This window comes from Bactrocera oleae, chromosome 3 (assembly GCF_042242935.1).
Source record: "Bactrocera oleae isolate idBacOlea1 chromosome 3, idBacOlea1, whole genome shotgun sequence".
NCBI classification, from domain to species: Eukaryota; Metazoa; Arthropoda; class Insecta; order Diptera; family Tephritidae; genus Bactrocera; species Bactrocera oleae.
This window is the reverse complement of record NC_091537.1, coordinates 83,603,180-83,627,036: the sequence shown is the minus strand read 5'-3', so window position 1 is coordinate 83,627,036 and position 23,857 is coordinate 83,603,180. Positions and strand designations below refer to the sequence as shown.

Genomic DNA, 23,857 nt, shown 5'->3' with positions numbered 1-23,857 from the left:
TGGGTTTTGGATTGCCATTTGCTACATTGTTAGATAGTTTCGAGATCATATTCATAAACCCATGTCCCGTCAGCAGTAATGAGGCGTTTAATAAATGTAGGTTCCTCATCTACGTTGTCAAACATCTTCGCAAACGTTATTCGACGTCGTTTTTGCAATGTTTCAGGTCTTTTAGTTCGAATCTAGTATTGACACGCTTCATACCCCAAACATCAACCAAAATGAGTTGCGACATTAACAGAGGTGGATGGACAACTCGTATGAGGCAAGTTGTTGATGGCTTCATAACCTTCACTTATTGCTTTGTGCCACATAACTATTTGTTTTAGTGATAAAGTAGAATACGCAAAACGCTTTTGCAACATTTTCAACGATTCCGTAGCCGTGATTCCATTGGAAACATAAAATTACAAGCAAACTTGTTGTTCAGTTTTTTTCCATAGTGAAAATCGCAAGAGAAACTTTTTGCCAAACACACATTAATTGACCTACGGAGATCAATACAAATTAAAATTTTTCAAATTATTATTTTTCCCTAAAACTTTCTCGAAGGAATTGAGTTTAATTTATCTTGTATATTCAATGCGAATAAATATGATTCAGTCTGATTGAGCTACCTAAGCATAATCCTAATCTGGTTCAACGAAACCGGAACTAACTTGAATCTATATCCGGTCATGAGCTTCTACCGAAGCAGTATTAACAGTATTAACAAAAAGTATTTGCGATCTTTTCAGCACTACGGTACCTTAACTTACGACTTGAATGTGAGATCGCTACTGTATTGTAATTGTAGCGCAGATTTAAAACTAAATTGAAAATGGCATCCCTAACCGATACTTATCATGCGATAACAGGACCGATTATAACTTTTAGGTTCGGTTCATCGCTAAAAAGCACCAAAAACATTCCAATTTGCAAGTGAAAACAAATATTGTTATTCAAAACATGAAGGAGAAAATGAGGCGCAATTTTTGGATTTCCTCGGAAATCGAGTGCATGTTAAATTTGCTACGTGAAGTTTATAAAATACAAGGCACCACCGCAACAACAAATTACACATTCATACAAATTGCTAACAAGATGAGGAAGAAAGGATTTCCCAACAAGTCGGCAACACAAATTCGACGAAAATGGTTTCAAATGAAGTCGGCTTATTTATGCTACAAACGTGGTAATGTTGAGAGGTCAGTGCAATATGTTAAAAGAATTGTGGGTTCGCTAATTTTATAAAAAGAATTTGTTGGATAAACAAATCACTATCTACATGTGTACATAGACAATTCGGTATTATGTTGCCAGATTTAAAACTTTAGAACGAATTAAATGTGCCATGAAAACTTTTAAAATCAAATTTTTTAGGTTGCTCTTGATACCTGAGAAATTTCGTCCTATAATAGCCCAATTCGTGGATAAGGATATTAAACCGAATTACCGGGAGCTATCGCCAACTCCGGAACCTGCGCCACCACCACAACGGACACCATCGCCTCCACCGTTGCCAACAACTACGCAAAAACCTATAATTACATATAGTAGATTGAGAGACACATCCAATTCCAGAAGTATGAGCATACATATTTTAAATTATATGTTCGATAATTACTTGCATTAAAATTTTTAGATGGTGCAAAAAGCGTTGACAGTGAACTGAGATATGATGACTTTTTCTCCGAAATAAAGCAGACCCATAAAATTATTAACAGTACCTTTTCGAATATGCAAAAAATTTTAATGGATTTCGAACATGAGTGTCAAGCTGAGAGAGATGCTAAGCTTATAACATTTATAAACAGTATGAAATATGATTTTTGAAGAAAAATTAAATTTTACATTTAGAAATATATATTGTGTTTCCTTTACCTTCAGTTGGAGCATAGGCTAATAGTCAAATCTAAATAAATTTTTGAGGCGGATTTTCGAGAATGTTTGATATTATATTTTTTTTAATCTAAAAATGATATTTTAGCTCAAATTCTCAAAGTAAATTTTGGTTTTAGTACACAGCAGATAAAGTTTTAGAACAGTTTTGTTAAGATATGGCAACAATCTTTCGTTGTGTTATCTTGGCAACCCAATTTGGTATTATTATTTTTCTGCTCAGAATAAACAAGAATTAAGGAATATAGTAAATATTAACTATTGTTATTTAAAAATTATCAAAAATTATGTCCTACGTTTATTTGGTGCCGGTGGCCGTTTTTCTGTTATTCCAAATTACCTTTCTCGGAACGTAAGTAAAGTTTTGGAAATATTTTATAATGCAAGTGCGTTATACTTTTTTGTTAGGTATTTCTAACAGTAAGCTAAACACAATGAATGCGTTAAACATAAAATTAAATATGTATATTTTTGAGTGATTCATTTGTAATCACATAATATTTTCATTATAAGTTCGAAATGCAAGTAAACCACAAATTATCTCGCCCAGTACTTGTGTCCTTATCTATTTGCCAGCTTGCAAGTCTTCGATGCATAATGCTTGCATAAATTTATCTGCTTTTTTATTGTAGTTATATTGCCGCCGTACTTCAGGGTCATGTAGTGCCCACAGTGCCGTATATCAGTGACGATGGCACATACTCTCCAGAAAGCTGCGTATTTGGACAGCTTATAAATATTGGTAGTGTGCTATGTAAGTAGAAGATCGCTTAAGTTGATTAGAAATTAGTCATTTCACAATGTAACATACATTTATATACATATGTGATTTTTTTAGTGGGCATCACTATTTACATACGTTATCGACAAATTCAACAACTTTACAGTCATCATCCCGACTTGGGATCCTTACTTTTGCGTTACAATAAGATAGCCGTCTGGTTTGGTATGGCTTCTTGTTTAGGTATAAGTATTGTTGGTAATTTCCAAGAAACAAATGTACGCATTGTTCACTTCACCGGAGCATTTTGTTGTTTCGGTTGTGGTACGGTGTACTTTTGGTTGCAAGCGTTAATTACCTATTTGGTGTATCCCATTGCGGGTTCAAAATTGTATGCACACATACGTCTGGGAATGGCTATCGCCTGTACAATACTTTTCATTATGATTGCCATTACTGGTGTTATGTCACATATTCTATTTAAAGGCGACAATCCAAGACAATGGTAAAATAAAACAGTTATATTAATTAAAATTTTACTAACGAACTGAATATTTTTTTACTTAGGTATCCCTCGGATGGTGGCTGGTACTTCCATGTAGTTAGTTCAATATCCGAATGGATTATGGCTACTATATTCAGCTTTTATATCCTAACTTTTACGGACGAATTTCGAGATGTCCGTCTAGAACATCCAGAACTGACGTTCATCTCCTATTCCATAACTTTATAAAAATATTAAATATTATGTGCTATGTATATTTTTTATTTTTTAAATACCCAACAACGGCGTATGTATGCAGTTGTTATACATATATGTTTCCAAAGATCTAATAGTGCTGTGATAGGTTATTATTTTTTCCTGCATTGAAATATTACACAGCACATATAATTTATCAAAAGTTGAACAATTTTTCCGCAACGTATTACATTTTTGGGTGTTTAATACAGTTAATTGAATTTATTTTGAAGTCACGTTTCAACATTCTGCAATTTTTAATCGTAATATGAATATTAAATATTGTTCGGAAAATGCTATTTATTATTGGCAGAAATTTTCTATAAAGAGTAGTAAAAATATTTACCTATGAAATTACATTTTCAACGAAAAGAGTTTATATTTTTTTTGTTATTTTTTACAAATTTTTTTTTTCTATAAGTTATTAGTAAGTTTCAATTATGATTGGATTTTTCTTATGTTCCTATGTTGGAATTAATATACATATTGATATATATACATACATCCATCTCTGTTTAAAATAAATTTTTTGCATTTATGCAAATTAAATTATACATATACCAATTATATACAGAATTACATGAAATAAACTGCTTTATTCAATGAAGAATTTTTCTACAATTTTTTTTATTTTGTTACTTTTTTTTATTAATTCTTTTAGAATTTCATTGTCAGCAAAAATCTTTTAGTTACAAAATATTAGTAACTGAGCTAAAAATTTACATTTTTTATTCATACATTATTTAGTTTATTTTATTTTTGGTATTTCTTATTACACTATTATTCTTTAAAATATACTTTAATTTTACAGCATTTATAACTATTAAATATTTTGTTATTTAACGTATTTCCTTATATTGTTATAATGTTTTTTAATGTAAAGCGAATTGCTTTTGATAACTGATCAATGTAGCATCGGTATGACTTTGTGATGAATGCTCATCTTTGATCATCAAATCGGGAACTATGTGGAAGTGATAAAATAAATTATAGTATGCATTTATTTAAGAGTATAATGTGTAAATTTTTAGCACTAAAGAAAATACAATTCATACTTGTATTCCAAATGGGACATGGGCATGGGTCCATCATTTTAATGCCTTCGGTGGAACCGCCTTCTGAAAAATAAAAATGTGGATAAGTTCGAATATTTTTAAAGAGAACAATGAAAATCATAGATAAAGACTTAACACTGGATCTAATATCTCTTAAACAATGATAACTGGCGATAGTCAGTCTAAAAACCTGAAATGTAACCAAGATTTATATCTGGTCAAGGACCATCATTATTAGTTTGTTTCTGCCGCTACAAAAATAACATTGCGAGAGTGGTTTCAATTTTTTAATACTCACAAATCGTAAGAACTGAATGAAAATAAAATATTTTGACAAGTCTGCAAAAATTTTTACCAAACGTATAATGAAGCGTTAAGTTCGGCTGCAACCGAATATTTGCTGCTCACAATTCAAAGATCAAAGCCGGCGGCATTCTTCTGGTGTTGGCACAACTTTATATTGAGAAATATTTTGAAAGAATTCAATATTCAATATTGTTGAGTTGATCGTCCACCAATAAATTGCAATCATATTTGGTTTGTATTTCATATATTGATACATCATACATTGATAACCTAAACTTCAGGTCATATAACCACATTGTAAGATATATTTATAATAATATGATATTAGGGGATAGGGTAATGCCCGTTTACATTCTCATATTCAGTTAGTGGTTAAGAAAACACTTTATTTCATTGAAACATCGCATATATTGACCTAAAAAAAATAATTAAAATCGACTGGAAGTCGGAAATTACTATATATGCGCGGGCTAGAAGAAGCATTGACCCGATTATAACCATTTTCGGCACAAGCTCAGATAATTGTCTTAAAAAGGCGCTCCTTGATTCGGTTTTCTCAGTTTTGACACAAGGACACACAATTATCAGAAAAATATCCTCTAAATATTTCCATGATACTATATTTCACAAATTTATCGATATTTTTGGTGTTTACCTAAGGGTATCCCATTTTCCTATTTTGATAGATAGATAGATAAATTAATTTTGAGGTATGCACCGCGACTTAAGGTCTATTGTGCTCTCCCCTAAGTCATAACGACTCATCAAGCCCCAGCATGTTCCTATTTTGATACCGGTTCTACTGTTCGAGATATATATACATTAAACCTATTAAAAGACCTGGACTCGCTTACTTTTTGAAGATTTTAAGACCTATACCAAACAGGTTTGTATCTTAGTTATAGCACACCGTCTGCAATACCAACATTCATTTCGATGCCAAGGAACACGTGCACCAAGTTTCATCATGATATCATAATTTTTTCTCAAGTTATCTCTTGTACAGACAGACAGACAGTCACAAGGATTTCAACTCGCTTCGTCATCCTAATAATTTATATTTAAGATCTATCTCGATTAGTTATATGAGTATTAGGCGAACAAAACTATTGTAGTCTGTAGCAACATGTTGCGTTTTGTTGCCAAATGAAAATTTGGCGTCAAAAATTTGTATTCATCAAAACACGTAATTAAGTATCTAAATATGTATATCAATATATTTGTCCCAAACATATCAGGAAAAAGTATAGACCGGTTTAACCTATTTTTGGTACCAAACAAAATAGCGCTACGAGTAACGCTATATATCACATATTAAGCTATATAGGTATACGAAATCAAATGAATTGAAGCAACGGAGCTGTCTATATTTGAACTTTATGGGAAGATAGGGAAATTTTACCTATTCCTGTACTAACAAACAATATGCTAAGGATAATATTAGGGCACAAGAGAACATAGGTCGCGGTGCATACCTCTATCCTTATCTAAGGATAATATTATCATTTAATTGGATTAATAAATCTGTAATGCTGATAGAATGCATATAGAATAGAAGTCAACCTGACTGGCAGTGATCTAAATAAACGATAATATGGAAACTATAGAAAATAGGAATGGTTTCCACCCATCATTTGACTAAATGCGATCGAACATATTTAGAAATGTGAAAGTTGTATTGGGTTTTTGGGCTGCTGATACATAAGTAGTGTTGTGTAGTGATAAGACTTCAGAGTATAATATTTCAATCCCTATTCCCATCGACCTCAAAAAATGTTTTTGGAATAGAGGACCCCTCGTAAAGCAATGCCAAGCGTCTTTTTCCATGAAACAGCTACCTAATCGATGAAAAAATTTGACGAAGGCCAAATATATATTATATATTAATAAAATATATTAGGTAAAGTAAAAAGTTCGTTCGGTTTTTATCTAAGAGATGGCGTTATTGTCTATAGTATTAGTGTTACGTGTCGCATCATGTCATACTATACGGCGCTGAAAACGTGTTTATTCGCGCTAAAAGTTTGTCTTTGATTGTTTTTCGATTGATTTACTCAGTTTGTTGTGAGCGCTCGTCAAAGATGGACACCAACAAAGAGAAAATTGGCTATATTTCACAATTTTTCTTCGATCAAAGCGAAAAAGCAGCCAAAGCGGCTGAAAACATTAATTTAGTTTATGGGCCCGATACTGCAAACGAACGTGTAGCACAAAAGTGATGTGCTAGGTTCCGTTCCGGTAATTTCGATGTCAAAGATGCACCACGCGTCGGGAGGCCTGTCGTCGAAAATTGCGATCAAATCATGGAAATAGTGGAAACAGACCGTCACGTGAGCACTTATTTAATTGCTGAGGAACTAAAGATAAGCCAGAAAACCGTTTGGAACCATTTGCATAACCTTGGATTCAAAAAGAAGCTCAATGTTTGGGTGTCACACGAACTAACGCAAAAAATATGATGGACCGAATTTCCATCTGCAAATCGCTGCAGAATCGCAACAAAATCGACCCGTTTCTGAAGCGGATTGTGACTGGCGATGAAAAATGGGTCACTTATGACAACATCGAGCGAAAACCGTCGTGGTCAAAGCTCGGGGAAGCGGCCCAGTTGGTGGCCAAGACCTGATTGACGGCCAGGAAGGTTTTGCTGTGTGTTTGGTGGGATGGGCAAGGAATCATCTACTGCGAGCTGCTCCCCTATGGCCAAACGCTCAACTCGGCCCTCTACTGCCAACAACTGGACCGCTTGAAGGCAGCACTCATCCAGAAGAGGCCATCTTTGATCAACAGAGAACTTTGACTAGCCAGAAGCACCTGGAGCTTGGATGGGAGGTTCTAATGCATCCACCTTATAGTCCGGACCTGGCACCAAGTGATTACCATCTTTTCCTGTCCATGGCGAACGCGCTTAATGGTGAGAAGTTGGCCTCAAGAGAGGCCTGTGAAAATTGGCTCTCCGAGTTTTTTGGCAATAGGGACGCAGTCTCCTACGAGAGGGGTATAATGAAGTTGGCATCTCGTTGGCAACAAGTTTACGAACAAAACGGCGCATATTTGACTTAAATCGGACAAATGTACACAAAGTTATCATTTTTTGAAAAATCAATAAAAACGAACGAACTTTTTACTTTACCTATATATATACATATAAAGGTTAAATAAGTCATTCTTTTCGCGAAATTTTAAACCTAACTTTGCTCCGATTAGTCTAAACTGAAAAAATTACCTATTTACTACATACCTTGCTGGATAATGCTGTTGTAGTTGTTCGCACCCAGTAATGGTGGAGAAAAACTAGCCTATCGAATAAAAATTATAAAATTAATTAAACTGTGTTATCAATTCTTAATCGACAAGAAACTTACTGCTGAGTTATTCGGATAGCTACTTCTCACTGCAGATGGACCATAACCGGCAAATGACTGCGTGGGTATCCATTGAGTACTGAAAAAATATATATTTTTTATTATTTGAGAATTTCATTGATAAGCCGCCAAATTACTTTGTGTTGTATCTGTAGTATGTTTGGCAAGGTGTGTGATTGAAAATCATTTTCGAGGGGCAGGTGTCAGTCATTAATTTAGGAAAATGTCCCACCGCACGATAAGGTCGCTTCATGCGTCTTCTCCGCCGATAATTGCCATTTTCGAACATATTCTCATATTGTGTATCTAACGACCAATAGTTTCCTTTCCGTTCACCTGTACCCTCGCGTGGTACCTTTATGAAACACTCATTCAAACTTAAATTGTGTCGTATTGAATTCTGCCAACCTTTCTTATTTTTTTCGAAATATGGAAAATGTGATGTGATGTAGCTGTAAATCTCATTGAGTGTAGCGCGCTTTAATGGTGAGTTCTAAAAATTAGAAATTGTGTTATGTCCAGTTTGTTTATTTGCCATTTTAATTGTTTGTGTTTAATTGCCTGAAAGTAGGCTACATAAATATTAATTTTTTTGTTCAAGCTCATACCTGTATAGCCATGGCAATGAGCGCAACATAACTGTAAGGCGGTTTGGAGCTGTTAATATCTGTTATTTCTGTGTTAAGCCTGTTGATAGACAAATATAATCAATAATAATTTATTTGTGGTATTATAATTTTATTATGGTATTAATAATTTTATTTAAACATTAGCTTACTTCTCTTTGGTTGTTTCCGTGGCATATTTTAGTTCTGCACAGGAGTTTTCCGGTGATGTCCGAATAATTGAGTTATGCATGTTATTAATTAGGTAATCCAAAATACTAAAAAAAAATTGTATTGTATATTCAAAGGTTATGTTTTAATAATTATTATATATAAATTTGTTTAGGTGTGTCACTTATTCACTAAGAATAATTTCTTTTGATTGTTTTGCATCGTTGTATAGTTTTGAAATATTCTAAAAATAGTTTTGGAGGGGTGCCTCGAGTTAACAGTCCTTTGTCACTTTTAAATTCTGTTTCTCTCCGGTAAAATAAGCCTGAAAAATGTCTATGCCAACTGTTCCTGGGTCTCAGAATGTAGAATGCAGCTATTTTCCTCGAATCAACCATGAACGCCGAAAACTTATGTATATTTTCCAATCTAGTTGCCGTGTTTAATTTGATCATTCTTCTTACAGATGTATGGGGTGTGCAGCGCAGTGCAGTGTTCCAATCCTTACTAAATATAAATATAAGAAAAAACGTTAACTTCGGTTGCGTTGAAGTTATAAAACCCTTCACAAATAAAAAAAAGTTCCATACAAAAAGAAGATTTTGTTCAGTCAGTTATATGCAATGGTAGTCCGATCTGAACAATTTGTTAAGCTCCAAACACCGTTGCCTTGGACAATAATCCATGCCAAATTGTGTGACGATATTTTGTCAAATAAAAAGTTCTCAATACAAGAACTCGATTTTAATCGGTCAGTTCGTATGGCAACTATATGCCTTGGTGGTCCGATATTAGCGGTTCCGACAAATGAGCAGATAGATGCATGCTGAGTTTCTTGGAGAGAAATGGATGTGCACAAAATTTCAGGTCGATATCTCAAAAACTGAGGAACTAGTTCGCGTTTAAACAAATAGACGAACAAAATCGACACAACTCATCACACTGATCATTTATCTACATATATATATTTGATATGATCTCCCAAGTTTTCTAAGTTTTGTTAGAAATTGCAAACTTAATATTTTCTGTTAAGATTATAATGAAATAATGTTCTTGTCAGGTATTCTTTTGAGATTTTTTATCTGTTAAAAAGACGAAAATCTGTTGTACGAATAGAATAGTTCACTAAGTTCTAAATCTGAATAAAATATCTAAATGAGCAAGGTTTTCGCATTCGAAGTTTTCATTAAATCTATAGAAAATGGGATTAATGCAGCCCCTGTGGCTCTGCTCGCAATATAAGTACTTAAATAGGAGCCACTAGAATTTTCTATTAATTTAGATGTTTTTTAGTTAGATCTAAAGTATATCATTTTTAATGGCTAGTTGAATATTATCCGGGTACTAAGTCAGGTCAAAGTTATCAAAGGCACTTGTTGAAAATATCGTTTAAAATATTGAGGGTTTGCGAAAGCTCTGTGCCAACTGCTTTCAAGGGACAAATTCTCCGTTCATGGCAAATGATGATAATTTCTTCGAGTTGCTTACGAGTCCAACAAATTCTCTGGATTAAACACTGTGTAAAGTTTTCTTATTCTAAAAATCAAAAGAATGATCGCTCTAAAGAGGGCGCCGAGACTCATGACTATTTTGCAGCAAAATATCAAACGTGATACAAATACGCCATCTGTAGCACCTACATATGTTGAATATTATCCAATTTTGGCAAAAATGTGAACATTTCAGTCTGACAGTTACATATTAAATAATTTTTAAACAAATAAAACTCTTATAATTAGTGTAATAAAATTTAAAATAATTTTTCTTTTACATTTACTTTTTTAAATTCTTGTTATAAAAAAATAATATTTTTTGAGTTCAAAATTAGAAGGCTTTTTTGTAAAATTTTGGTAAAAAGGAAAGACACATATTTACTTTTATTGTTTTAAAGTAATAGAAATTGTAATTAATTAAAAGTAAATTGTAATGTATTGTGTTTTTTCAGGATTCTCAAAAATATATTACACTTGTCCACATTTTTTATACTCTCGCAACAAATTGCACAGATTATGACAAATTGAGTAAAAATTTAGATAAATTAATAAAAATGAGATATCATAATGAAACTTGGTACACATATTCCTTGGCACCCAAGGGAGGTTGGTATTGCAAATGGGCGGAATCGTACCACTCCCACGCTCACAAATGCCCTTAAACGAAAATCTATAAAGAGTCATAACTAAGCACTAAATTATGATACAAAACAGTTGTTTGCTGCAGGGGATCGTTTGCTCGTGGTGAGGGGCACTTGTGGGCTTTTTTTAAAGTAGGCGTGGTCCCGCCCTCTAAATGGTTAAATGTACATATCTTACAAACCACTGAAGCTTTCTCGACCAAATTTGCTGGGAAGAAGTCTTCTTAGCATTTCTTTATACACTGTGATGTGGTGGGTCAGATAATAACCACCCACTCCCCATAAAACGGTTATGTTGAAAATGACTAAAAGTGCTATCGCACTCACTGAATAAAAGAGCCACAAGCACTAAATTTCACAGCCAGGATGGCAGAGAAGGGCGTGACACCGCCCACATTTAGGTGAAATCCTATATCTCGGGAACTACTTAACCAATTTCAACCAAATTTGGTGTGTAAGGTTATCCTATTATTATTTTTACACACTATGAGTAATTGGTTAACAACCACGCCTACTTTCCATATAACAAATTTTCAAATTCCAACTTATTCTTTCACCTTACAGTATACAAATCAAGCATCAATGAAGTTATTAGACTTAAACTTTGCACAAATAGTGTTCGCAAGGTATTTAATCCAACGCCCGAAAAATTGTTGAAATCGGACTACTATAACTTTACAAGCATCCAGACACCAAATATGGGAACACCAGTGCATATGTCTGATTTTTTTTTACCGAACATATCGGTCACTCTATGAATTCTTGTATTGAAATACGGAGAAAAAAATTTTTTTTTGATAATATAATAAAATAACCTTGTGCCAAAAATGCGTAAAATTGGGTCAATACATAATAAATAAATTTGCGAGCTTCCGGTTGGCTTTATGCCGCATCTATCGGTCAATATGTAAGAAATCTTAATGGAGTTCCGAAATAAGCTATGTCTAATAATAGCGTATCTTCTTGGCTGCGATTGTAAATAATGGATGCAATAGTTCCAATTAATAAAAATAATTAAACTATATACGAAAATTCCGTTTATCACTTTACCTTGCGAGAGTATAAAATGTTCGGTTACACACGCACTTAGACCTTCCTTACTTGTGTTTATATAATTTGGTCCTTGATGGTCAATTTTTCAAATATATCTGGGTTTCAATGTCCGATAGTTATCTCAAATTTCTAAAGCTGTCAATAAAGCTTCTATATTACAAACATTTATTACGCACAAGAAAGTACCTACAAAGTATACGCCTTTTCTAAATACAGTTTTTATCAGTAATTTGTACACGACCTAAAACACTCGAAGGTATATGAGTAGAAATAATAAAACACTTTCTTTAAGGATAAAAATCTCGACCGATTATAAAAGAATAGCACATATTAAACGACTATAACAATTGAGGTTATATCATTAAAAAATATACAATACTACCGACGCTGTTTTGTGCACTGAGCAGTCTTGTGCTGTAGGAGGATTTCATAAATTCTGTAACCAATGCGGATCATTTCGGTAATAAAATAAAAAAAATTAATTTTTTTTTGTCAAATATTTCCGATGATATAAGCCTATATTAGGTTTTGAGCTATGAATTTTAATAAACAAATTTTAGAAATCCTCTTAAGCCTCTCGTATTATGTGGCCTAACCATTTGCTCGAGTTATAGTCACATTTATTTATAATTTTTCCATGCGTTATGCCAAACTAAATGATGTTTAGCATGTTTGATTGAGATTCTTAATTTTCGTTTCATTATGTTTGTCATACTACAGAAGAAATTAAATTTGTTTTTGGCTTAGTAAAGAATTAGAAAAATTTTAAATCTAAAATTGGTTGATATTTGTGTAATTACGAAGTTTACAGTTTTTTAAGTCAATATCGTAGTTTCTAGCGCTTGTAAAACTTTTAGTTTTTCACTCACACAAAAAAATATGTAAATATTATTGTTTAATATAACAGCCCCCATTTATCTGTTTCGAATTCATTTTCAAAGTAATATATATAATATTATATAAAAATAATATATATATATATACAAGGCTTTATGTAGCATTTATAAAGCAAATATTTTATTATAAATTTAAAATATATTTCTAATAACTCCGCACGTTTTTAAAAATAATTTTTTTATATGAAAAAGAATCAGCTTTTAATATACCGACGGGGATTGTTTTTATATTTTTGAAATTCACTTTGAACGGATCATAGACTTACCGTAAATTTGTAATAATTTTTATTTGTTGTTTAATTTTATTATTGTTTTTAAATTTTTTTTTTATTTATTTATATTTTTTATAACTAGTATTTTATGTTATATTTTTTTTTATTATATTTTTTATTATAAGTAAATATTTTACTTTAAATTAAAATTTTCTGCCCGTCGTAAAAAGAATTTTTTGGTTAAAAATATTCTGTTTTTAAATTGCCGTATATTTGCAATAATATTTATTTCTATATTTTCACTCGAACTGCTGGTAGAACTATAATATTTTTAATTTGTAATTTAATTAAATTATCATTTTTAAGATCTTATAAATATTTTTTTAAGTTTTTATTATTATTTTGTTTTTTTATTTTTATATTATTAGTAAGTATTTTAATATGAATTTAAATTTTTGTTATGAATATCATGCTTTAATTTACCGACGGATTTTTACAAAAGCATTTGTTTTTATTTTTACGAAATTAACTTCGGACTGATCACAGACTTACAGTAGAATTGTAATAATTTTAATGTGTCGATTGTTTAGTTGAAGCATTATTATTTTCTTAAATTTTAAAAATTACTTTTAATTTTTTTATTCTTTTTTTTTTAAATATCACTTTTTTATTTTATTATTTATTTATTTATTTTTGTTAAATTATCACTTTTCAACTGTCCCATAACATAAATAAATTAACGATTTATTTTCGCTTTTTAAATAATAATTAACTCTAAACTAGTTTGCTTACTAAAAATGTAATCTCAGATTTTCAAATGTTTAAACCCATATGTAATTTGATTAATGGTTGTAAATGTACTAATCGTCTGGCGATTGATGACTTGATCTGTAGCGCTGTGAAAGTATCAAACTGCAATTAAGCAGTACATAAGATGTTACGATTTAAAAGTGCTAAATAAGAATTCTCCAGCAAATGCATATACATGCATACTTATTTCTGCAACTGCATACATATGTACATAAGTTTATATGTAAGTATGTAGATACATAGTATGTAATATGCGTTCGTTTGCATTTTCGCTATAGCCTACAATTAAATATACAATATATATAGCTACAAACATATATACTTGTACTTACATATTTGTGCAATTATGGTATATAATTGTTGTTCACATATTTACTCGACAGTCGAATACTGTTTTGTTATTGGTTGTTACTTTCGCGAAAATAACAACACGAAACTGCCTGCCCTTAAATGTGCCCTACATTCTGTTACATCAATTGGTCATTTGCGAAAATTCTAAAATCAGTTGCTAAAGCGATAAATGCACAAACATGCAATCAGCCAAACGGCGACTGATAAGCTTTAAAGATTATATATGCGCATAGTTGATTATTAATGTTTTAAAGTGTTTAAGTATATTCTAATATTCAAATGTTACGGAACATAAATTTATTGCAAGCAAACAGTAGAGAAATGTTAACTTCGGTTCAAACCGAGCTTTAAGCTTGTAATCTGCCCATAGCATATTTCCATTCTTATAGCTTTAAATTTTACTAGGTGTTGGGGTTAAAAATTTTTTAAGTCGTCTTCGGACGGCAGATCAATTTTTTATAAATTCATTCTGGGTTATACCGTATAACACGTATCCAAGTTTTGACTCGCCGAGAGCTGATCGCTGCAGAAACACATCTTTATTAACTTTTTGCTGCGCCTGGGATTTTCTGAGATCAGTGATGCATTCAAAAAACATATCAGCTACGTTATCAAGCATCTCTTTTGTGCCGTCTTTGTAACAGATTCAGATCTTTTGGCAGGAGTCTAACATTGACACGCGTCGTACATAAAACATTAACCAAATTGTGTTGAGTCCATCACTAAGAGATGTAGACCTCTTCTGCTATCTCTCTGATGCCAATACGACGATTTTAAAACACTGTTTCTTTAACTATTTCATTTATCATTAACAGAGAAGAATGGTTGACTTGCATAAGGCAAGTTTTCGACGAATTCACAATTTTCACTGAATGCCTTGTGCCACTCAAACACTTGTGTACGCGATAAAAAAAGTCTCTTCATAACGATTCTGCTACATTTTCAGCCATTCCGTAACGGTTATTCCATTGGAAACACAAAATTTCCAGCAAACGCGTTGCTAAATTTTTTTCTATGGTAAATACCGCCAGACAAACCTTTCGCAACAAACACAACCAAAAACACACCAATTAACATATGGAGATCAAACTACACAAGAACAAAAGAAAAAGTTTTTACCAATTTAGGAAAAAAAAAATTTATCGATTCGGTTTATCGCGCGCAGTTTAAATGGACCTGTCCAAGTCAATTTTGATCAGATGGTAAATACTCAACACAATATACTATAGAAGCACAAATAGACATATTTTTTTGGTGGTGTGGTGGTGTTATAAATCACAGTTCCGAACAAAATAAAATAGATTCTCTATAGCGATCATGTCAGGCATCCCAGTGAGTCTTCAACATAAAAAGCTTCCTCCACCAAACCGTCGTTTACGGAGCACTTGTAGGACTCTCCATTTATCTATATTTTCATTTATGATCTTAAGTGTTAGCTTTTTCGTCTGGTATACTTTTATTGAAATTTTATGATAAAGGGTGAAAAATAAGACCTACTTAGTTGTTTAAAAAACTTTTCTCTGACAATTATAGTATTGATATATAAGTTCCTGAGAATGAAATCCATCTCGAATTCAGTGCAATGGCTGATTTTCTTTTTATAAAATTCTTCTTTGAACTGTTAACAAAGGGGGCGATCTTGCACTCATATATTTGCAGACAGACTGAAAATTTTGCATCGTTTTAACGAAAAACACTTCTTGGCCAAATTCGGTTTTATTGTTCAACATAGGTGCCTTCGAGGGTACCCAATTTTACAATCTTCCAACTTTTTTTTTTTGTGATACGACTGGTCTTTTGCTTCAAAATAGGCTAGATCCCTAGAATACGGTGAATGAGTCAGCAACAGGGTACTCGTATATTTAGTTTAAAACCTTTAAATGGAGACTTTAAAAAATTATATGTATAAATGATCAGCTGATCATAAGTGACGAGCTGAGTCGATTTAGCCATGTCTGTCTGTCTGTATATACACGCACTAGTCCCTCAGTTTTTGAGATATCGATCTGAAATTATGAACATATCCTTTTCTCAACAAGAAGATATTCATTTGTCGATACCGCCGACCATTATCAAGTTCTTGTTAGGAAAACTTTTTTATTTGACAAGATATCTTCACGAAATTTGGCATATATTATTGTCAATACAGTGCTACAAATCCGAATAAATTGTTCAGTTTAGACCACAGGAGTAAAACGTTTAGAAGGGTATTATAGTCCACTGGTTTCATCGTCTTCGGTTCTTATATGGCCTGCACAGAATTTAGAAAACCACTTGTGAATAAATACTGGCATTGAGCTCGAATAATACTCAGCAAGTCAGTTTTTGGTATCAGCCATAGTTTTTTTTTTAAGTAGTTTCATTAACTTATGAGCATATAATCGAATTTCTTGTAACTTTTTTTTGTCAAAATACCAAAAGTTGGGTCAGTCAAAATACTATATCTCACGAATTAATTGTCAGACAGCTCTGAAATACCTTTAACCTTAAATACCTGACTTTGCATAAGCACCTCGATATTGTAACAACAATTAAACTAAACAAGCTACGGTAGGCTGGTAATATTATTCGCGCCAACGAAAACTATCCTCCTAAGCAAAGCATCCTGGGCAGATGCAGAAATAACAGAAGTACGAGTAGATACAGACCAAAACTTAGATGTATTGATGGTGTGGACCAGGACGCTGAACTCAAGCAAGGGACAGAAATAATTGGAGAATTAAATTGCAGCAAGCGTAGACCTGCACCAGGTTGTGGTGCTTATAATGATGGTGTTTTTTGAAGGCTCCTCTCAAAGAAACAACAAAAACTATTCAGACTGCTTGCTATATATGAAGAAAAATATCTCTGCGTCCCTGGACATGGTTGCTTATATTGTAATTGTTTAAATGCGGTGAGTTTATTTCTCAAATATCACTCTCATAGAAAAACTTTACTTTTTTAAAAGCCAAAATACTTTTTAACTGCATGCTGCGGTTGGTTAAAAAAATAGTGCAATCAGAAGTAATAAGTTGCGGTGCGGAGTGGAAAATAACAGACCTGATAAAGATTTTAGTTGATTGAAATTATATTTACTAGGAATACAGTATTTACTACAGATATGTATGGTAATTACATTTATTTTTACGAAAGATTAGACTTTTAAGAAATACTAATTGTATGACATAATATACTAATTTATTATAAATTTTAATTTATATTTTTTCCTATTTTATTCTTTAAGCTTAATTATGTTATATATTGTTATGTATTGGCATTTTATTTAGTATATGTATAATTTATGACATATGTTATTTACTTTTATTTAATTGAAGAAAATAGTAAATTTAAAGTAGATTTATTTTTGTTATAATTTTTAGTTTAAAGTATTCGATTTGGATTTTTTTGACATGATTTTTTAATTGTTACTACTACTACACTACTACTGCAGTAACTATGCTTGACAGTACCCAACTCCAGGTGTCGCGTTGTGTGGACCTGAAATGGGTTTTGACTTCAAATTGAAAAAACTTTTAATGAATATAAATGAAAAATTTTGCAGATGAACTTTACCGGAAAGCAAGTTTGTGGAGATGTTTTAAATTATGCCGATCTGAAATACAATAAGTAGGTAGATAGAGGTCCATGCGTTGGAATCATTGGCTTTAAATGATATGAAGTTATTCGAGAGACTGAAAATAAATATGAAGTTAATGTAGCTGCAAGATGTTAGATTGATGGACCGATTAAGTTTGGAAATGCAATATAATTTTTTGACAAACCTTAAAATAATTCTTACGCGAAGCTGTTTTTAACGTTTAAACCAGCATGCAGCGTCCTTATTAACTTACTGAATAAGGGGTTGAAGAAAAATTATAACTCTATACATACATATTACTAAATAGACTACTTTGCTGAACTTTACATATTTATAAATGATTAGCGTGACGAGCCTCACCGATTTAACCATGTATTCGTTTATATGTGAGCTAGTGCCTCAGTTTTTGAAATATCGATTTACAATTTTACCCACATCCTTTTCTCCTCACTTATCGGAACCGCCAATATCGGACCACTACAGCATATAGTTGTTATATATACTGATCGATCAAAACCGAGTTCTTGTATCTTCTTTATTTGACAAATTATCTTCTCGAAATTCAGCATAGATCATTTTCAAGGCAACGTTCTAATCAGATCCCTATAGCATATAGCTGCCATACAAACTGACCGATCAAAATCAAGTTAAAGATCTTATTAGACGCTTTTATGTCAGAACCATTTAGATTCAGACGTTTGAAAAACTGTTAGAAAAACTTTTTCTATGCTTTTTAAACTTATAATTATGTGCAGATCATCAATGCATATATAAAAATGGTCGCGATTAATAATAATTATTATTTAAATTATGGAAAGAAATGTGAATGACGTAGCTATATGTATGTATGTAAGCAATAAGATGTGCAGTTAATTCCTTAGTGCATTTCTGCACTGTTTGCGCTCTCAAATTCGGCATCGGCAGCTGGGCCATGGGTGACGCGATATTCTACAGCTACAAAATTCATTCTGCATGGAAAATACTACACGAGTAAAATTTAGCTGATTGCTACTTTTGCAAAACTGATTGTGTAAGCACTATTCCTCTGTACGAGTACATAAGAGTTTATTTCAGCACTTTCAGTATTATTACAAATGCATACATACACACACTTTCATATATACTTACATATGTTCATACATACTTATGTATGTATATTTGCAAGTTTGAATATTTGACTCAGATTTTTAATATACATATTTAATGCACAAACTAAGGTTATTTCTTGAGATAATCAGCGTTTATTCAATGCTGAAATGGAAAAATCTTTCTTCGCACTAAAAAATCTAAAAAATTTCTTATATACTTGTATGGCTATGTGTGTAACATATATGTAAATTTCTTTTATTTAGCCTTTAAGTGTGCGATTAAGGTCCGTTTAAAAAAATGTCAGTTAGCTGGAAATAACTACGGCAATGCTGAATTATCGATGCCCTACAACTATTAATTGAGTATAACTTTATTTCTAAACGAACAATTCAATGATATGAAAGAATTGGGTGTAACGGAGTTCACCTTGATAGCTCAACATATGCCAATTTTTATCAAACTGTAATGGGCAAACCAAATCTGACTGTCCAAAACAAAGCAAACAAAAGTATTTGGGAATTAAAAAAAATACTGCATTATACATATTTTAGGAAAATACAGTAAAATTTTTGTGGAAGAAAATCAAATAATTTTAAAGTTACCAGCGATCGCCGACTGCGGTAAAAAAGATCCTCCACTACAGCAATTATTACGTTCTTTTTTGTGGATGAAACTTACAAAACAATTCTCTGCTAGAAGATACTATAGGTACAATAATTTACGTTCAAAAAAATTTAAAAATAAAAACTTGAATTTTACAAAACGTGTTGGTCGTTTTTGGCCTGTCAAAATTCGATTTTTGTTCAGATCAAAAAGTTGGTAGGCCATGAAAAAATTCTATAATGATCGGATCATTTGTCTCCGAGTAATCCCTGAAGCAAGTTTGAAAAATGTGAATTTGAGAACTGTAACTCAAAAACTATTTGAGATATCAATTTAAAGTTATTTAATTTAGTATATTATTTTTAAAGGTATAGCCTGTCAAAATATGAAACAGATTTTGTTGACACACTAGATGGGCCCATTAAGTGTTTACGCTTAGGGTAGGTTAGGTTTTGACGCTGATATCCGTGACGGAGATCATGAAGATCACATTCGGGCAGTTGAATAGCCCTACCTTTGCGATACCGAAAATGCCAAGATATAGCTCAAAATACGGCTAACACATGGGTTGAAAAGTCCCGGGCCTCACACAGAGATGGCGCTAGTTTTATTAAATTCACCTCATTTTCAGAGTACTAACCTTCATAAGAAAGCTGTTAAAATTTCATGACATTCTATTCATTAGCTTGCGACTTATGGTGCTGAAAGTGACGCTACTCTTGTTATTTTAAAAACAATGGATGATAAACAATTTCGTGTTTTAATTTTAAACTGCTTCTTGATGGGAAAAAATACCATTCAAGCGAATCAATGGCTTTAAAAATGTTATGAAGATTCCGCACCATCAGAAACCACAATAAAACTTTGGTGTGTTGACTTCAAACGTGGTCGTAGAGACACCAATGATGCAAGACAATGAATGAAGAGGTTATCACTGCAGGCAAAAGACAAATCGTTCTACAAAAGTGGTATTGAAATGTTAGAGCGGCGCTAGAATGATTGTGTTGCTCTTGATGGAGATTGTTTTGATGAATAAAGCAAATTTTGAACAAAAAAAAAACGTGTTTCTTTGTTAGGCCCATGACTTTTCAGCCCATCTGTTAATTTTGTATTGGAAGTTATGACATCCAAGTTATTTCATCTTAATCTAGTGAAAGCAAGACAGTCGAGAACAAAGTGTAGAAACATTTACATAGCCAATGTGGTCCGACGTACAATTCTTTTTCAGTGATACCTCAAATTGCCTAAATATATCACGTGTCAGAGCTAGACACAAAAATGTTCCAGTCTAATAGAGAGTTGACTGTTGTAAATTATGTACCTATTTATCATAAGATTTGCCTATAGTTCGTATTTTAATAGGAATCGATATTATTATTATTACTGATTCCTATTTAGATCGTATAAGACTAAAACTCCATTATTTTAGCGATGAAAGAAGAATCCCAGTAAATATAGCATTTTATGGAATTCTGTCAATGTGACAGACCTTGATCACTGCCGTGATGCTTAGAGAATAGGGTTTCTCTTTATATTAACCTCATTGTCTGTTCAAATATATATATTTAGTTGTATGATGATGGGGTATAGCTTGATAATTCGAATTCAGGATTATGAAGAAAATTTTAAAGAGTCTACAATGAAAATGATATGTACGCAGAAAGCGTACATATATATGTAGGTATGTGTATGCGTATATATGTTTGGGGTAGGAGTATCGCTTAGTTCCTATTTTTATACACACTTGTACAATATTACGGAGCAAATTTTCAGCTGCTGCAAAAACACATCTCAAAGATGCTTTGATTGTACGTGGCTTATACAATAACAAAGTATAATATTGCAAGTGCGTCCCTATTTTATATGTGTTTTATTGAATATTGTATATACATGTACGATTCAATAGATATGTATGATTTCCTCATATATACGTGCATACTTAAATATATATTCTCATACATATTTATACCATATATATATATATATATAGTATATAGCAATTACTAAACAATTGTATATTTTTTTCATACATATTTAATACCATTACTCTGTGTTCAACTATTACAAATGCTGAGTAATCTTGATTTTATAGACCTTAAAATTAAATATATAATTTTAGTTCATAATTAGTTGTAATAAATTAGAAATATATAAAACTAATATTTTTATTTAATTATTTTACTTAACTAACCAACTTTAGTGTAATGTGGTATATGATCTCTGCAATTCGCTAGTACTATTTTGCGGTACATTGTTGTCTCTGGATGTGGACGTCATCATAGTTTCAACCCGTTGACTAGTTTCGCGCATTACGCCACTAAAATCTGGCAATTCTGGCAAATCCAATGTTAAATGTGCAGAGAAACGCTTGTAAACGGAGTTACTAGTTGAATCCTTCTTAGACTTGTTTTTTAGTTCACCATACTTTAGTTGTTGTTTAAGAAATATTGAGGTTTTTATCATTTCTTGTATATTTTTAAAAATAGCCTCAGAATGTTCCACACCTTTAACGGCGCTAAATAGGGTTTTAAAGTATTTTATATATATATATTTTTTTTTAAATAAGGTTTTTTTATGCATACCCAACCGCGTATTCCATGTCATAGCAATGCCCTTGTAAATTCGTTTGTAACTGCATAACTTCCGTCCTTTTATCTGAAATTGGCTGTAGCACCTTCCTTACATGTTCTTGTATGCGAAAGAATGCCAATGATGGATCATTGGCTACAATATGTATGTTTTCGCATATTTTTTCGGAAGCTATAGATTATGAAAGTATATTACTATGATTTACATTTAAAAAAGTAAAATTTTACTCACTTTTCTTGGTTTTGAATGCTAAATCCGCGTCCTGAGGAGTCATATCGTGTTAATAATGTTGTATATTCGAATTGAAATCTAAATTTATAAACAAAGCTTTAGATAATCAATATTAAAACAGCTGTATTTTGTATATGTAAATACAAATGTATCGATAACTCATACAAACTGTGTTGTGCTCATTTTTATGTACCAATCATACGCCAGCAAATGTTAAAATTATTCACATAGTCAATAAAAACTTGTAATTAATCTAATATTGCGCTCCGAAAATTAATTTTTTACATGTAATAGAAAATATGGCAGGAATTTGCAAAAAAAAAAAAAAAAAATGGATTGAAATAACTAAAAATCTACTCGCAGGATACTTCGTTCACTATTTTAAGTTATCGATTAATTGTTTTCATCGCAACATCATCTGCTATTTATTGAATAAAAGAAATTGGGTTTCAGCTTCTGTTTACCTAACTAACTAAAAACTCAATTTCGTGACTGAAAATGTTGCGCAGCTTGTGTAGTCGTTTGGAGCCACACAGGTAAGTTGCAGCCAATTTGATTTCCTTTTTGGCAAACTTATTATAACTACAGGAATCTTTTCCAGCTTGGTGTGTGCCTTCACGCGTGGAATGTCGGCATATCCGCCGCATTATATTGAAGCAATATTCTCGAAAAAGAAGCAGCTGAACCTTAAAGAAACCAATGAGTACATCAAGTTGTCACATATGCCAATTAAAGCAGCGAGAAATGATGAATCTGAATCGATATTTTACAACGAATTGGTAAACAAAATGGTGAATTATATAACAAAAGGTGGCAATAAGAAGCTAGCCAGAGAATTGTTAACCAAATCATTTGAATGTATGAAGCGCGTCCAGATCGAGCGCATGAACTTGAATCCTGATGTCAAAAACACGATAATTGCCGATCCGGAACAATTGTTGATTAAGGCAATTGAAAATAGCCGGCCACTCTTACAGTTGACCGCAATCAAACGCGGCGGCGTCAAATATCAAGTGCCCATCCCAGTGACTGATAAACGATCATATTTTCTAGCTATGAAATGGATACTGGAAGCAGCCAGAGAAAAGGAGCGAAAAGTGCATTTACCAGAAAAGTTGGCATGGGAAGTATTAGATGCGGCTTACAATCAAGGACGTGTGGTGAAAAAGAAGAATGATCTGCATCGACAATGCGAAGCTAATCGCGCTTATGCTCATTACAGATGGAGTTAAAAAGTTGTTTGTTGAGTAGTATTATAAAAAATGTGGTGCTTTATGTAAAACACAAAATAAAATAACAAAATTTATGAATATGTATGTTTACGGAATTTTTGTGATAACCGCGAGAAATAATTGTTTTTCCCTGTTCCATTATGTGAGACTCGATTGCGATGAGAATGGAATCAAATAGTTACAAGAGGGTATTTTTTTATATATAAATACTTGCTGGTAAATTTTTGCTGTTGTTTT

At 32.2% G+C, this 23,857-nt stretch overlaps 5 protein-coding genes across 7 annotated transcripts; 3 read left to right on the top strand and 2 right to left on the bottom strand.

Annotated features, from left to right (window-relative positions):
• Positions 1–743: 743 nt before the first annotated feature.
• LOC106627107 (uncharacterized) lies at positions 744–1,844 on the top strand. Its single transcript, XM_070107075.1, has 3 exons — positions 744–1,187; positions 1,363–1,565; positions 1,625–1,844. Exons 1-3 carry the CDS (start codon positions 949–951, stop codon positions 1,813–1,815), a joined length of 633 nt encoding a protein of 210 aa, XP_069963176.1. The 5' UTR covers positions 744–948; the 3' UTR covers positions 1,816–1,844.
• Positions 1,845–2,092: 248 nt separating this feature from the next.
• Positions 2,093–3,951, top strand: LOC106627126 (DNA damage-regulated autophagy modulator protein 1). The gene is made up of 4 exons (XM_014247131.3): positions 2,093–2,233; positions 2,514–2,635; positions 2,720–3,107; positions 3,170–3,951. The coding sequence occupies exons 1-4, from the start codon at positions 2,169–2,171 to the stop codon at positions 3,333–3,335; spliced, it is 741 nt and encodes a 246-aa protein (XP_014102606.1). The 5' UTR covers positions 2,093–2,168; the 3' UTR covers positions 3,336–3,951.
• On the bottom strand, positions 3,348–14,057 carry LOC106627123 (forkhead box protein L2). 3 transcript variants are annotated; one of them, XM_036370529.2, is made up of 8 exons: positions 13,931–14,057; positions 8,846–8,950; positions 8,676–8,754; positions 8,205–8,560; positions 8,068–8,146; positions 7,944–8,001; positions 4,397–4,456; positions 3,348–4,305 (listed from the first exon to the last, which is right to left on the bottom strand). In XM_036370529.2, exons 2-8 carry the CDS (start codon positions 8,923–8,925, stop codon positions 4,214–4,216), a joined length of 804 nt encoding a protein of 267 aa, XP_036226422.1. In that variant the 5' UTR covers positions 8,926–8,950; positions 13,931–14,057; the 3' UTR covers positions 3,348–4,213. The 3 variants fall into 3 exon arrangements, with proteins under 3 accessions (XP_036226422.1, XP_014102605.1, XP_036226420.1); XM_014247130.3 differs by having other exon boundaries at positions 4,397–4,459; positions 13,931–14,055; XM_036370527.2 differs by lacking the exon at positions 13,931–14,057 and adding an exon at positions 13,193–13,288 and having other exon boundaries at positions 4,397–4,459.
• A 7,351-nt stretch (positions 14,058–21,408) lies between these two features.
• Positions 21,409–22,538, bottom strand: LOC106627145 (BLOC-1-related complex subunit 8 homolog). Its single transcript, XM_014247152.3, has 3 exons — positions 22,389–22,538; positions 22,151–22,328; positions 21,409–22,083 (listed from the first exon to the last, which is right to left on the bottom strand). The coding sequence occupies exons 1-3, from the start codon at positions 22,429–22,431 to the stop codon at positions 21,765–21,767; spliced, it is 540 nt and encodes a 179-aa protein (XP_014102627.1). The 5' UTR covers positions 22,432–22,538; the 3' UTR covers positions 21,409–21,764.
• Positions 22,539–22,754: 216 nt separating this feature from the next.
• Positions 22,755–23,704, top strand: mRpS7 (mitochondrial ribosomal protein S7). Its single transcript, XM_014247140.3, has 2 exons — positions 22,755–22,924; positions 22,990–23,704. The coding sequence occupies exons 1-2, from the start codon at positions 22,887–22,889 to the stop codon at positions 23,618–23,620; spliced, it is 669 nt and encodes a 222-aa protein (XP_014102615.2). The 5' UTR covers positions 22,755–22,886; the 3' UTR covers positions 23,621–23,704.
• The last annotated feature ends 153 nt before the right edge of the window (positions 23,705–23,857 follow it).